Here is a 12,410-nt window from a genome sequence, read left to right as displayed (position 1 = left end):
CCAAGCATTTTTGTGCGTTATCTCCTGCAAGAAGACCAAGAAACAAATTCTAAACTGTGAGATAGTATTTCTTTATCTCTTTAACCATTTAAAAATTGGCAAATTTTATTAAGTTTTTATGGTTACAAATCTTTAGTGCTTAATAAACGTGTTATCTGGGTTCACATATTTAACATTAGTGGTAATACAACTTCCATTTTTACTCTCTATTCTGCTTTTCTAGCCATTTATAAAAGTTATCCCATGTTTGAAAATTCTTTGTATCTTCTTCCGATGGTGTTTCTTCATTTTTCCAATGCTATGCAAATGTAATTCTCGCTGCTGTTAGTACATGTAATATTAAATATATCCTTTTTTCATAGTTCTCTGTAATTATACCTAAAAGACATAGTTCTGGCTTAAAATCTACATGTTTTCTTAACATTTTCTGTAACCACATGTGTCTTTTTGACTAAAATGTTTTTGCTTTAGGGCACGTCCACCAAAGATGGTAGTACGTGTCTGGCTTTTGCCTACATTTCCAACAGTTACTAGACATGTTTTTAAACATATTTGCTAATCTTGCTGGTGGTAAATGCCCTCTATAAAACATTTTATATAGATTTTCTTTATAAGTAGTTGCCCTTATTATTTTATAGTTTCTTTCCCACAATTTTTGCCATTTTTCTAATTCTACATTGCGTCCAAATTTTTTTGCCCAAGTTATCATTGTTTCTTTAACTTGTTCATCTTCCACCTTCAGGTTTAACCAAAATTTATAGATTTTATTAATCAATTTTTTTATCTGTTGACAATAGAATCTGGTCAAAAACTGTTTGATTTTTGTAAAAGCCATATGTTTTGGCATCTTTTTTATATCTAATTAGCATTTGTAATTATGACCCCCATGATAGCTCAATACCCTCTTCTTCCAATTCATGTTTAGTTTGTAATTTCCCATCAGTATTCAAAATGTCTCTGCATGTCACAAGTTCCTCATAGTTGATTAAAGTTGAGTGCACAAACGTTTCTATTGTCGGGATCCATCCTGGTATTTTCATATACATTTTCATTTTTATCTTTTCCCATGTCAAAAGGTATTTCTTATATCAGTGGTTCTCAACCTTCCTAATGCCATGACCCTTTAATACAGTTCCTCATGTTGTGGTGACCCCCAATCCACCTCCCAGCTGGCTGGGGGGGGGAATCTGTGGGTCTCTGGGATGGGACTGGGGTGGGTGCCTGCCTTCCTTCCCTCCCTTCTCTCCCCTTGTCCCTTCCTTTCTTCTTTCCTTCCTTTCCTTCACCTCCCTCTTAGTCTCTTCCTCCTTTCCTCCCTCTCCCATTGTCCCTTCCTTCCTTTTTTCCTTCCTTTTCTTCACCTCCCTTAGTCTTTTCCTCCTTCCCTTCCTCTTTCCCATTTTCCCTTCCTTCTTTCCTTCCTTTCCTTCCTTCCCTCTTAGTTCCTTCCTTTCTTCCCTCCCTCCCTTCCATTGTTCTTTCCTTCATTCCCTCTCTCATTGTCCCTTACTTCCCTCCCTTTTCATCCCTTCCTTCCTCCCCCCTCCATGTCCAGGAAGGGACAAGGGGAGGGGCACAGGCTGCCAGAGGCAGAGGAGAGCTCCGCCCAGCTCACTTGCTCATCTTCATCAGAAAACATGCCGCTTGTTAAGTTAGCAGAAGCCCCAGGATCAAAGCCAGGCTACAGCTGATTCGTGCTTCTGCTAAATTAGCAAGCTGCATGTTTTCTAGCAAAGCTTGAGTAAGTTTGCTTGGCAGGAGCCAAGGAGAGCTGCTACAGCTGACCTGCTTCTTGGCTGCTCTGCAAAAGCGCAGATCAGCTGTAGAGGTTTGCCCTGATCCTGGACAAGAGGGAAGGAAGGAAGGGCAGAAGGGACAAGGGGAAAGAGGGAGGGAAGGAGGGACAAAGAGGGAGGCGAAGGAAAGGAAGGAAGGAAGGAAGGAAGGGACAAGGGGAGAGAGGGAGGGAAGGAGGGACAAAGAGGGAGGTGAAGAAAAGGAAGGAAGGAAGGAAGGAAGAGACAATGGGAGAGGGAAGGACGGAGGAAGAGACCAATAGGGAGGGAAGGAAAGGAAGTTCCACCCAGGAGAGGCTTGCCAGCCCAGCTGCCGAGAAACAGAAGAGCGCAAAGCCAAGGAGAAGAAGCTGGCAGTTTCCTCCCAAAGGGGGCTCCTTTTCTCCACCCCTTCCCTGGGTTTGTGGGGAATTTCTCGTCACCAACACTGACAAGTGCTCCTTCGAACCTGCCACAAGCTTTCTTGTCCCCTTTGCTTCCCCCCCCTGCTTTTGTGAGGATTGTGGCACCCTTGGGAAGCCAAACGAAGCTTAGGAGAGGAGGAGGAGTCCCTTCCTCCTTCCCTCCCTCTCTCCCTGTCAAGCCCCAGCGGGCTCGACATGAACGGGTGGAGGAGGAGTCAAGGATGGGTGGGGTGGTAAAGTAGACCTGCGGCTGTCTCCAGACCTCCCGGCAAGTTCGGGGGTCCCCAGCTAATGGGCACAGGAGTTGGGTGCTGCGGCAGCCTCCCCTTCACTGACCTGCGTGCACAAGAAGAAGTCAATCTGGTTGCTGCACAATGAGTCTCTGGGGAGGGCGGGGCCTTGCTCTGCACCTGCGCTCTTCATGCACCCCTTGCAGGGCCCATTTGAGAGAGTTTGTGCAGACTGCCGCCAAGCAGCATATTTTCCACAAAGAAGTGAGGTGGAGCGGAGAGGTGGGAGGGAGAGAAGGCAATTGACAAGCCCTGCCTAAGACCTTCGGAAATATGTGTTTCCCGATGGTCTGAGGTGACCCCTGTGAAAGGCTCGTGCGACCCCCAAAAGGGTCACGACGCACAGGTTGAGAACCACTGTTCTAGAGTAAATACCAAATTGTCTGCCATGCTTGTAATTTCTATTTTTCATCTTTTATCTCCATACCTTTAATTTCTGGGTCCTTCTAACATTTCTATTCAACACTTCCAGAATTAAAATAAATAATAATGGAGATAGTGGACACCCTTATCTTGTGCCTTTTTTAATATTAAAATTCTCTGTAAAATCTCCATTTCCTATTACTTTAGCCATTTGTCTATAGTACATTGTTTTAATTATATTTATAAGGTTTTCTCCGAAATCCATATAGTTTAATTGTTGTGCCATAAATTGCCAGTTGACACTATCAAAAGCTTTCTGCGCATCTAAAAAGATCAATGCTATTTGTTTCCCTGGATGGTATCTAAAACCATTCTTAGGTTGTTCTTTATTTGTCTCTTTGCTAAATATACATTTTGGTCTGGAGGTATGAATTCAATCAATAATCTCTTCAGTCTTTCTGCTATTTTTGAGGCAAAAATTTTGTAGTCCATATTTAGCAATGATATTGGTCTATAATTCTTTACCTGAGTCAAGTCTGGGTCTTCTTTTGATATTAAAGTGATATTGGCTTCTATCCATGTATTTGGTAGTTAGGCCTCTACTAATACTTCATTACATACTTCTTGCATTGATGGCTTAGTATATCTTATAGGCTTTTATAAAATTCTGCGGGTAGCCCATCTGGGCCTGATGTCTCATTGGTTTTTTGTCTTTTTATAGCTTCTGTCAGCTCCATCATTGTTATTTCCTCATTTAACATATTTTTAAAGTTCTCTGGAACCTTTGGTAGGTTAGCATTTTCTATATATTGTCTTATTTTTTCCTGAGTAATTTCTTTTTTATCATAAGGTATCTCATAAAATTCTTTATTTTTTTTTTACATTATATCATTTTGGTATTGTAGATTGCCTCTTACATCTTGCTATTTATTTATCTGTTTTTTTTCTCTCTCTTTTCAGTTTGTAGGCTAACCATCTACCCAGCTTTTTAGCATTTTCAAAGAAGTTTTGTTTTGCTCTTTTAATTTTGGGGCCATTTCTTCTGTTTCTATTAAATTTAATTTGTGTTTTATTATCTCCATTTGTTTTTTAAGCGTCTTCTTGTGTGGGTCTCTTTGTAGTTCTAGTTCTAATCTTGTCAATTCTTCCTTTAGCTTCATCTGTTCTTGTTTTTTTTTCCTTGTTCTTTTTCACCTTATAAGTTTTGGCTAATCCTCTAAAATATGCTTTGGCTGTATTTCAAAAGTTTTGGAGTGATGTATCTTCTTTCTTGTTTTCTTCATAGAATATAGAATTAGGTATGTCGATATGGGTGGGGTTTTCTTTGAAATAACTTGATAAAGAGGAAGTATCAAACAGCAACTAACTGAAAAGGTTACAAGAAGCCAAGGGAAATTGAGGCTTTGGCTTGCCAGATTGGGTTTTATATTATCAAGCATCAGAGTTAACATGGATAAAAGAATGGATCTTAGAAATAAAAGATTGTTGTATCTGGAGGGACATGACCTGCAGCTTGATTGGCATGCCTTTCTATGGCATGGGGAAAAAAATAAAATACATAAATACTTCCAAAACCACTACATTAGAAATGTATTCTTATTAACTTGGGAACAAATAAAATGTAAAATTTATTTGAAAATTTCAGGATGGCTTTCAACAATGGAAGCATTCGTACATCCAAATCTAATCAATCTCATTAAAATATGGACATACAAAGATATTCTAAATTCTGAAGGGAATTTAAAATCCAGGCAAGAGATGGAAAATCAGGGCATTGATTTAACATGGTGGTCACATTTACAAATGCAAGTCAGATATGATAAAGATATTAAACAGTATGGACTTTACAAAGAACAGAATGTGTAAAAACAAACCAGGTACTTATTATCATATGTAGTGAACATGTTAAAGCAAGGAGATATTGGACAATAATCCACACTTGGTTAGAAAAAATGTTAGAGAAACACATAGACTATAAGCCTGATTTTTTTTTAATTAGATGTAATGCCAGAAAAACCTGATAAGCAAAGTACATATTTGATTCTACATGTGATAACAGTGGCAAGAATTATATTTGCACAATATTGGAAGAATGAAGAAATACCACCAGAAGAAGAAATAATAATAAAAAATATTAGACTGTGAGGAAATGGACAGACTTACTTTAAGGTTGAAAGGAAAAGAAGAAACAGAATATTTCAAACTTGGGACCTATTTTATCAATGGCTAGCTAGAGAAAACATTTAGAGATTAGGAATTTAATTTGTATTAGTGAATAAGATACTCAGACAACATGTTTTTGTTGTATAATTATTTAAATTTAAATAAATTTCAATAAATAAAACTTAAAAAAAATTAAGCAATGTGTTTCAACTGGGTGAAAGTATTTTTTTTCCTGCTCTACTTAAAAAAAAAAAAAACATGTTTCTCTGTGGGAAAAAAAGCCCAAAATCAAGGCTCCTGGAAGCAAGAGGGTTGGTGGATGGGGGGGGGAGTTCTTTGGTGCCCATCCCTCCTAGAAGAATGGCGGTGGTCTATATCTACGGGAAGAAAAATAGTCAGACTATAAAACTAAATTAGAAATAATGTAAAGTTGTAAAAGTGAAAAATTTGGGAGACTTAAAGTAAATGGACTCTTTAAAAGAGACCCACTTCCAGCTTATTCACAATCAACAGCCCTGCTGAGTCAATCAAATCTCGCCATTCCTATGATCTACAAGCACCCAGTCACGTAGGCAAGATTGATCCCAACTACCAGGAAATACTGGGTGACAGGAAAGAAAGATATGGATGTTTCCTTTGGATTAGCCACATTGCTTTGCATATCCAAAGTAGCAAACTAAATAGAACAAAATGGGGATCTAGAACGTCAACTCTTCTGTTCCTAATCCATCTGTTATGCTGTGAATGGCAGAATGATGGGCTGATAAAGAAAGCTGAAGGGCTCCCATCCAGGGGGCATGGGACATTCTCACATTCTAGCACTCTAGAACAGTGGTTCTCAACCTGTGGGTCGGGACCCCATTTGGGGTCGAACGACCATTTCACGCGGGTCGCCAAACAAGGCTGTCCGCCATTTTTTTCCCCTTTTCTTTGGCCACGCCCCTGGCATCCAGTGATGTGTAAGTAGTTGGGGGTCACCACAACATGGGGAACTGTATTATGGGGTCGCGGCATTAGAAAGGTTGAGAACCACTGCTCTAGAATAACCCTGCTGTGTTCTTCAAAGGGAAGCCTTTCCCAAGTTCCTTTTTATTTGTTTATTTGTTTATTTTCACATTTCTGTACCACCACCCCTTCAAAGAGAGACTATTTTAATCTTTTCAATATGCAGGTTTCAGGTTGGAAATCATTTCATTGTTTATTTCGTTCTGGCACTGCCATTTTAATGCATAAGTATAGCAGTGGGAATCTAGTTAATGCCAAAGACATGCTATAGTAATAGTAGTAAAGTTGGAAGGGACCTTGGAGGTCATCTAGTCCAACCCCCTGCTCGGGCAGGAAACCCTACACCATTTCGGACAAATGGCTGTCCAGTCTCTTCTTAAAAACTTCCAGTGTTGGAGCATTTACTGCTTCTGGAGGCAAGCTGTTCCACTGATTAATTGTTCTCACTGTCAGGAAGTTGCTCCTTAGTTCTAGGTTGCTTCTCTCCTTGATTAGTTTCCACCCGTTGCTTCTTGTCCTGCCTTCAGGTGCTTTGGAAAATAGCTTAATTCCCTCTCCTTTATGGCAGCCCCTGAGATATTGGAATACTGCTATCATGTCCCCCCTTGTCCTTCTCTTCGTTAAACTAGACATACCCAATTCTCGCAACCGTTCCTTATATGTTTTAGCCTCCAGTCCCCTAATCATCTTTGTTGCTCTTCTCTGTACTCTTTCTAGAGTCTCAACATCTTTTTTACATCGTGGTGACCAAAACTGGATGCAGTATTCCAAGTGTGGCCTTACCAAGGCATTGAAGAGTGGTATTAATACTTCACGTGATCTTGATTCTATCCCTCTGTTAATGCAGCCTAGCACTGTGTTGGCCTTTTTGGCAGCTGCAGCACACTGCTGGCTCATATTTAAGTGATTGTCTACTAGGACTCCGAGGTCCCTCTCACAGTTACTACTATTGAGCATGGTGCCACCTATGCTGTACTTGTGCATTTGGTTTTTCTTGCCTAAATGTAGAACCTTGCTTTTTTCACCATTGAATTTCATTTTGTTAGTTAGTGCCCAGTGTTTAAGTCTGTCCAGATCCTTCTGTATCTGAAGCCTGTCTTCTGGAGTGTGGCTATTCCTGCCAGCTTGGTGTCGTCTGCAAATTTGATGAGTTCCCCATCTATCCCTTCATCCAAATCGTTGATGAAGATGTTGAAGAGTACTGGGCCCAGAACAGAGCCCTGGGGCACCCCACTACACACTTCCCTCCATATAGATGCAGTTCCATTGAGGACCACTCGCTGAGTACGGCCGGTCAGCCAGCTACGGATCCATCTGGTGGAGGTTCTGTCTACCCCACATTTTTCTATCTTGTCAAGTAGTAGGTTGTGATCTACTTTATCAAATGCCTTACTGAAGTCCAAGTAAATTATGTCCACAGCATTCCTCTGATCCACTAATTTTGTCACTTGGTCAAAGAATGCAATAAGATTTGTCTGGCATGATCTATTTTTGACAAACCCATGTTGGCTTTTAGTAATGACTTTGTTTGCCTCTAGGTGTTCGTTGATTCGTTGTTTGATTATCTTTTCCAGGATCTTCCCAGGTATTGAGGTCAGGCTGATAGGTCTGTAATTTCCTGGATCCATTTTTTTTTCCTTTTTTGAGGATGGGAACTACATCAGCTCTTTTCCAGTCCTCTGGTAGTTCCCCTGTGTTCCAGGATCTTTGAAAAATATAGTTCAGTGGCTCCGATATCACATATGCCAGTTCCTTCAGAACTCTGGGGTGTAATCTGTCTGGTCCTGGCGATTTGAACTCATCTAGGCTGGACAGGTGCTCACTAACGATTTTCTTGCCTATCTTAACTTGTGTTTCTGATTTGTTTTTTATGGCACTATTTTTGATAGGTTGGTCTGTTTTTTCCCTTTGTGTAAAGACAGATGCAAAAAATGAGTTAAATAGTTCTGCTTTCTCCCTGTTGCTTGTCACCTTCTTGCCACTTCCACCCACTAATGGACCAATCATTTCCTTCACTTTTTTCTTGTTTTTTACATGTTGAAAGAAGCTTTTTTTGTTATTTTTGACTTTGGTCACAAGCCTCAGTTCATTTTGAGCCTTGGCTTTCTTCACTTCATCTTTGCAGGCTCGGGCTATTTGCTGATATTCTGACTTAGTTATGTTCTCCTCTTTCCACTTTCTATACTTGTCCTTTTTATCTTTCAATTTGTCAGAAAGTTCTTTATGCAGCCATGCTGGTTTCTTTTGAGAGCTGTTATTTTTCCTCTTTGTTGGTATTGTGCTAGACTGTGCTTTTATTATCTCATTTTTTCAAAATTTCCCAAGCTTCTTGAGTTGTTTTTTCCTTGAGGATTCTCATCCATGGAATCCTTCCCAAGCCCTGTCTAAGTTTATTGAAATTAGCTCTCTTGAAGTCCAAGACTCTAGTTTGACTGTGTTCTATTGGTTGTGCTTCTATAATGTTGAATTCTAATATTGTTCTGATGACAAAGTTCCACCTATTAATCTCATTGAAGAATCTTTGATGAGAACTCTCAGCAACTTTTAATTTCCTTGCCAAATCTTGCCAAATCAAATGACCAAATGACCTGAATAAATTATTAGTGATAGTAGGTAAAAGCACCATACCATTAATAGATCTGGTTTCATCAGATCTGAATCTCATCTCTCAAGAAACCATTTGAAGGCACTCCTGCTGTTGTTGCTTGGAATTAACCTGGTTGAGTCCCTTTCTGATTTGCAAAAATGTATGCAAAGCTTCATTTGAGGAAAATATAGGACTGAATGTGGGTGGAAATATCTCTTGGTGGAAGGACAGGTTCAGTTCAGACTGAGATGCTCCCTGAGAGACAATTGTTTTATTCTATCATATATTGTGAAATACGCACCCATTGGCAAGAAATTATGTGCCACCTTTATAGTTTTTGACAGCATAAAGAGAAACGTTTTGTGGAAGACACATTTAATCATGGAACCCGGATTCTTCTTTCTGGTAATGCTCTCTAGTCAGATATCTATTTGAAAGTCTATTCCGGGGTCAAGGACTCTCAGTTTTCCCAGTGAGTTTATCATGTCACTAAAATTACCCCCAAATTCTTAGCATACAAAGTAATTAAGATGCATAACTATAAATGATCAAAATAATGAACATCAATAACATAAACTTAATGTTGTCCTCCTGTTTCATCCCAGACCTCTTGGCCAGTGACAGACCAGAGACATTTGGTACAATGAATGCCCTGCATTTTGGTGCTATGTTCTTTTGCTTCATTAGTCTTCTGTGCCTGCTCGCTGCTTTGAATTCAGACTATTGGATTGAGGACTCTGATATACATCTTGGTCTATGGAACGCTTGTAAAGGCATAGAATGTGTTATAATAGATGTGGAACCGATTCCAGGTAAGATTCAGTATTCCAAATACATCACTAGCCTGAAATGCACAAGAACCTCCATCGTGAATTCTTACCTTGTGTCTGCATTGGCTCCTGATAGCCTCTTTACATGCCACCCGAACCTTTATGTTTCTGGGGATGATCGCTGGAGCTGCCTCTCTCGTTCGGCTTTGCACCCTGAATAAAACCTGCAGTGTTGGCAATACCACTATCTCCATGGGCTGGATCACATATATTGGCAGCTTTATGGCAGGTAAGCATCTTTGCAATAATCTTTTCCCAGATGTGTTTTTTGTGTGACTTAATTCAGCACTATCACTACTATTTATAGTATAGTATGTATATGTATGTATGTAAGTATAGTATAGTATAGTATAGTATAGTATAGTATAGTATAGTATAGTATAGTATAGTACAGTACTATACTATTATAGGAACTATGGTGGCACAGTGGTTAGAATGCAATATTGCAGGCCAATTCTGCCAACTGCCAGCAGTTCAATTCTCACCGGTGACTCAGCCTTTCATCCTTCTGAGGCCAGTAAAATGAGGACCCAGATTGTTGGGAACAAAATGCTGATTCTGTAAACTACTTAGAGAGGGCTGTAAAGCACTGTGAAGCGGTATGTAAGTACAAGTGCTAATGCTATTTGAAACTTCCTCTTTATCAAATTATTAAAAAAAACCAACCCCATCCATACTGTCATTTTAGTAATGTAGACTCGGAAATAACTTCAAGAGCTGGATTGCATCTATTGCCAACATTATTGCATGTAAGGAAATTGCTATTTGATACTTCCTCTTTATCAAGTTATTTCAAAGAAAACCCCACCCATACTGTCATTCCTAATTCTACATTCTGCTTGCTTTTGAAATTCATTTTAGTTCATGTTTCCTAAGGAAGTTTCAAATAGCAACAGCTCTTAAGACTTATATAACGTTTTACGTGTTTTACAGCCCTAGTGGGCATTTCCAAAGGCAGAAAAGGCATGGCTCCAGTATCCTCCAAGATGGCATTGTTTAGTTGACGGGAGATGAACCACACCTGCCTTGTCAGACTTTGCAGGATGGACAGGGACAATGGGGCAAAGGCAGTCCCATAAAGAGCCAGGGTCCAAATAAGGAAAGGCTTTATAGATGGAAACCAGCACCTTGAGTTCCACTCAGAAATCAACTGGCAACCATTGCAGTTCTTGAAGTGGTGGACATACTGAAATGCATTCATAATTACATGCAGCCACTTTATGGACTAACTTTAGTTCCCAGTGCATCTTTCAAGGGTGTCTTGAAGTGTGGCACTGTATACATTATCCCACAGAAGAGACAGCTAAAGCATGAGTGACTGTGAGAAGAGCCTTTGTTTCAGGAAAGGATGCAGTTCAGTGTTAGAAGAGAGTCCTGGTGGTGCAGTGCAGTAGTGCAGCTACTTCTGCTGACTGCCGGCTGCCAGCAGTTCGTCAGTTCAATTCTCACTGGCTCAAGGTTGAGCCAGCCTTCCATCCTTCCAAGGTTGGTAAAATGAGGACCCAGATTGTTGGGGCAAAATGCTAACTCTGTAAATCACTTAGAGAGGGCTGTAAAGCCCTTTGAAGAGATATAAAAGTCTAAGTGCTATTACTATCTATAAATGGGAAAATGTGAAACTGAGAAAATAAAATCGGCAAATTAACCCAAAGATGCTTTTCAAAAGACAACTGGGCTTTGTTTTTCATTGAAGATTTTTCTCTTCTCATGCAAGAAGTTACACAAAGTTCTTTCCTTGGATGAAAAGCAAAATGTCTTCAAGGAAAAATAAATTAACGCACTCTTCTCTATGCCAGTTTCTGAGTTTGGCGCAAATATGAAATACTTGGACTATCTCAATGCAATAAGCACCCCAACAGATTGCCGCCTTCTTTGTAATGAGAGCCGATAAGCCCGTTGGTGACTTCCATACTTCTGAAGGAAATGTTTCTACATCTACCTTTTTCTTGATTTCCAGGCTTCTGCGTCATGATTGCCATGTCCATTTTCTCAGGAACATTTGGTTCCACCAACCAATATGGATGGTCTTTCGGCTTAGGCTGGGCCTCTTTTCCATTGTACCTTCTAACTGGTAAGGATCTTTTTGGGATACTCTGGTGAGATTTTTTTTTAAAGTTACATCTTTATGCATTCTGTATAGTTTGACAACAATGAAATTTGTTCCATTTTGGATTGGGAACTAAGTGCATTTCCTTGGCAGGAGAGGAATCAGCAACATCTAAACATCCAAACATCCACATTTCCTGTATTACAGCTTATCCAACCCCTTGCTTGCTTGGGACCGAAAATATTTGAAGTTCAGGACATTTAGAAGACACTAGATTACCTGAAGTACCTGACATAAAGATTGCATGCAATTAAGAGCGATAGATCTATTCTGAAACATTGACTTTTGAGGATTAGAGCTTGGTCTTAAGGAGATGAATAAAGAGATGAGGTTGAGTTCAGAGCCCCATAGATTCTTGGTTTTTTTTAAAAAAAAAACATTCTACTTCATCTGCTGTGTGGCTAATCCATTATTTTTTTCTCTTTGGACAGGTTCTCTTCTTTATAGATTGCATAAGAATACAGCAACATCAGCATAGCAAAGAGGTTGCAAGGGAAATCGCCAGGGCTATTACAACCAGTGGCAAGTCCCTCAGCCCCCTGGAGGGAAATCGCCATGGATTTTATAGTGGAATTGCCAGAAAGCAATGGGAATACTGTTATCTGGACAGTCACAGACTTGTTTTCCAAACAGGTGCACTTTATCCCTTGCCAAAAGATTCCCACTGCAAAGACCTTAGCAAAACTTTTCATCCAGCACATTTACAGATTGGACAGGGCACCCCAACGCATCATCTCTGATAGGGGAGTGCAATTTATGTCTGCATTTTGGAAGGAATTTTTATCCCTCTTAGGGACCACTCAGGGACTGACATCTAGCCATCACCTTCAGACAGATGGACAAACGGAACGTTGTCATTCAGTAC

At 39.9% G+C, this 12,410-nt stretch overlaps 1 protein-coding gene across 1 annotated transcript; it reads left to right on the top strand.

The window, feature by feature from the left end:
* On the top strand, positions 1–12,113 carry LOC120298710 (lens fiber membrane intrinsic protein-like). The gene is made up of 5 exons (XM_039322692.1): positions 1–56; positions 9,214–9,420; positions 9,515–9,667; positions 11,396–11,509; positions 11,977–12,113. The coding sequence occupies exons 2-5, from the start codon at positions 9,252–9,254 to the stop codon at positions 12,021–12,023; spliced, it is 483 nt and encodes a 160-aa protein (XP_039178626.1). The 5' UTR covers positions 1–56; positions 9,214–9,251; the 3' UTR covers positions 12,024–12,113.
* The last annotated feature ends 297 nt before the right edge of the window (positions 12,114–12,410 follow it).

The sequence above is a fragment of the Crotalus tigris genome, unplaced genomic scaffold (genome assembly GCF_016545835.1).
Source record: "Crotalus tigris isolate CLP2741 ecotype Arizona unplaced genomic scaffold, ASM1654583v1 scf7180000024119.3904262, whole genome shotgun sequence".
In the NCBI taxonomy this organism is placed as follows: domain Eukaryota; kingdom Metazoa; phylum Chordata; class Lepidosauria; order Squamata; family Viperidae; genus Crotalus; species Crotalus tigris.
The sequence above is the reverse complement of the archived record's forward strand: the minus strand, read 5'-3'. Positions and strand labels throughout refer to the sequence as shown.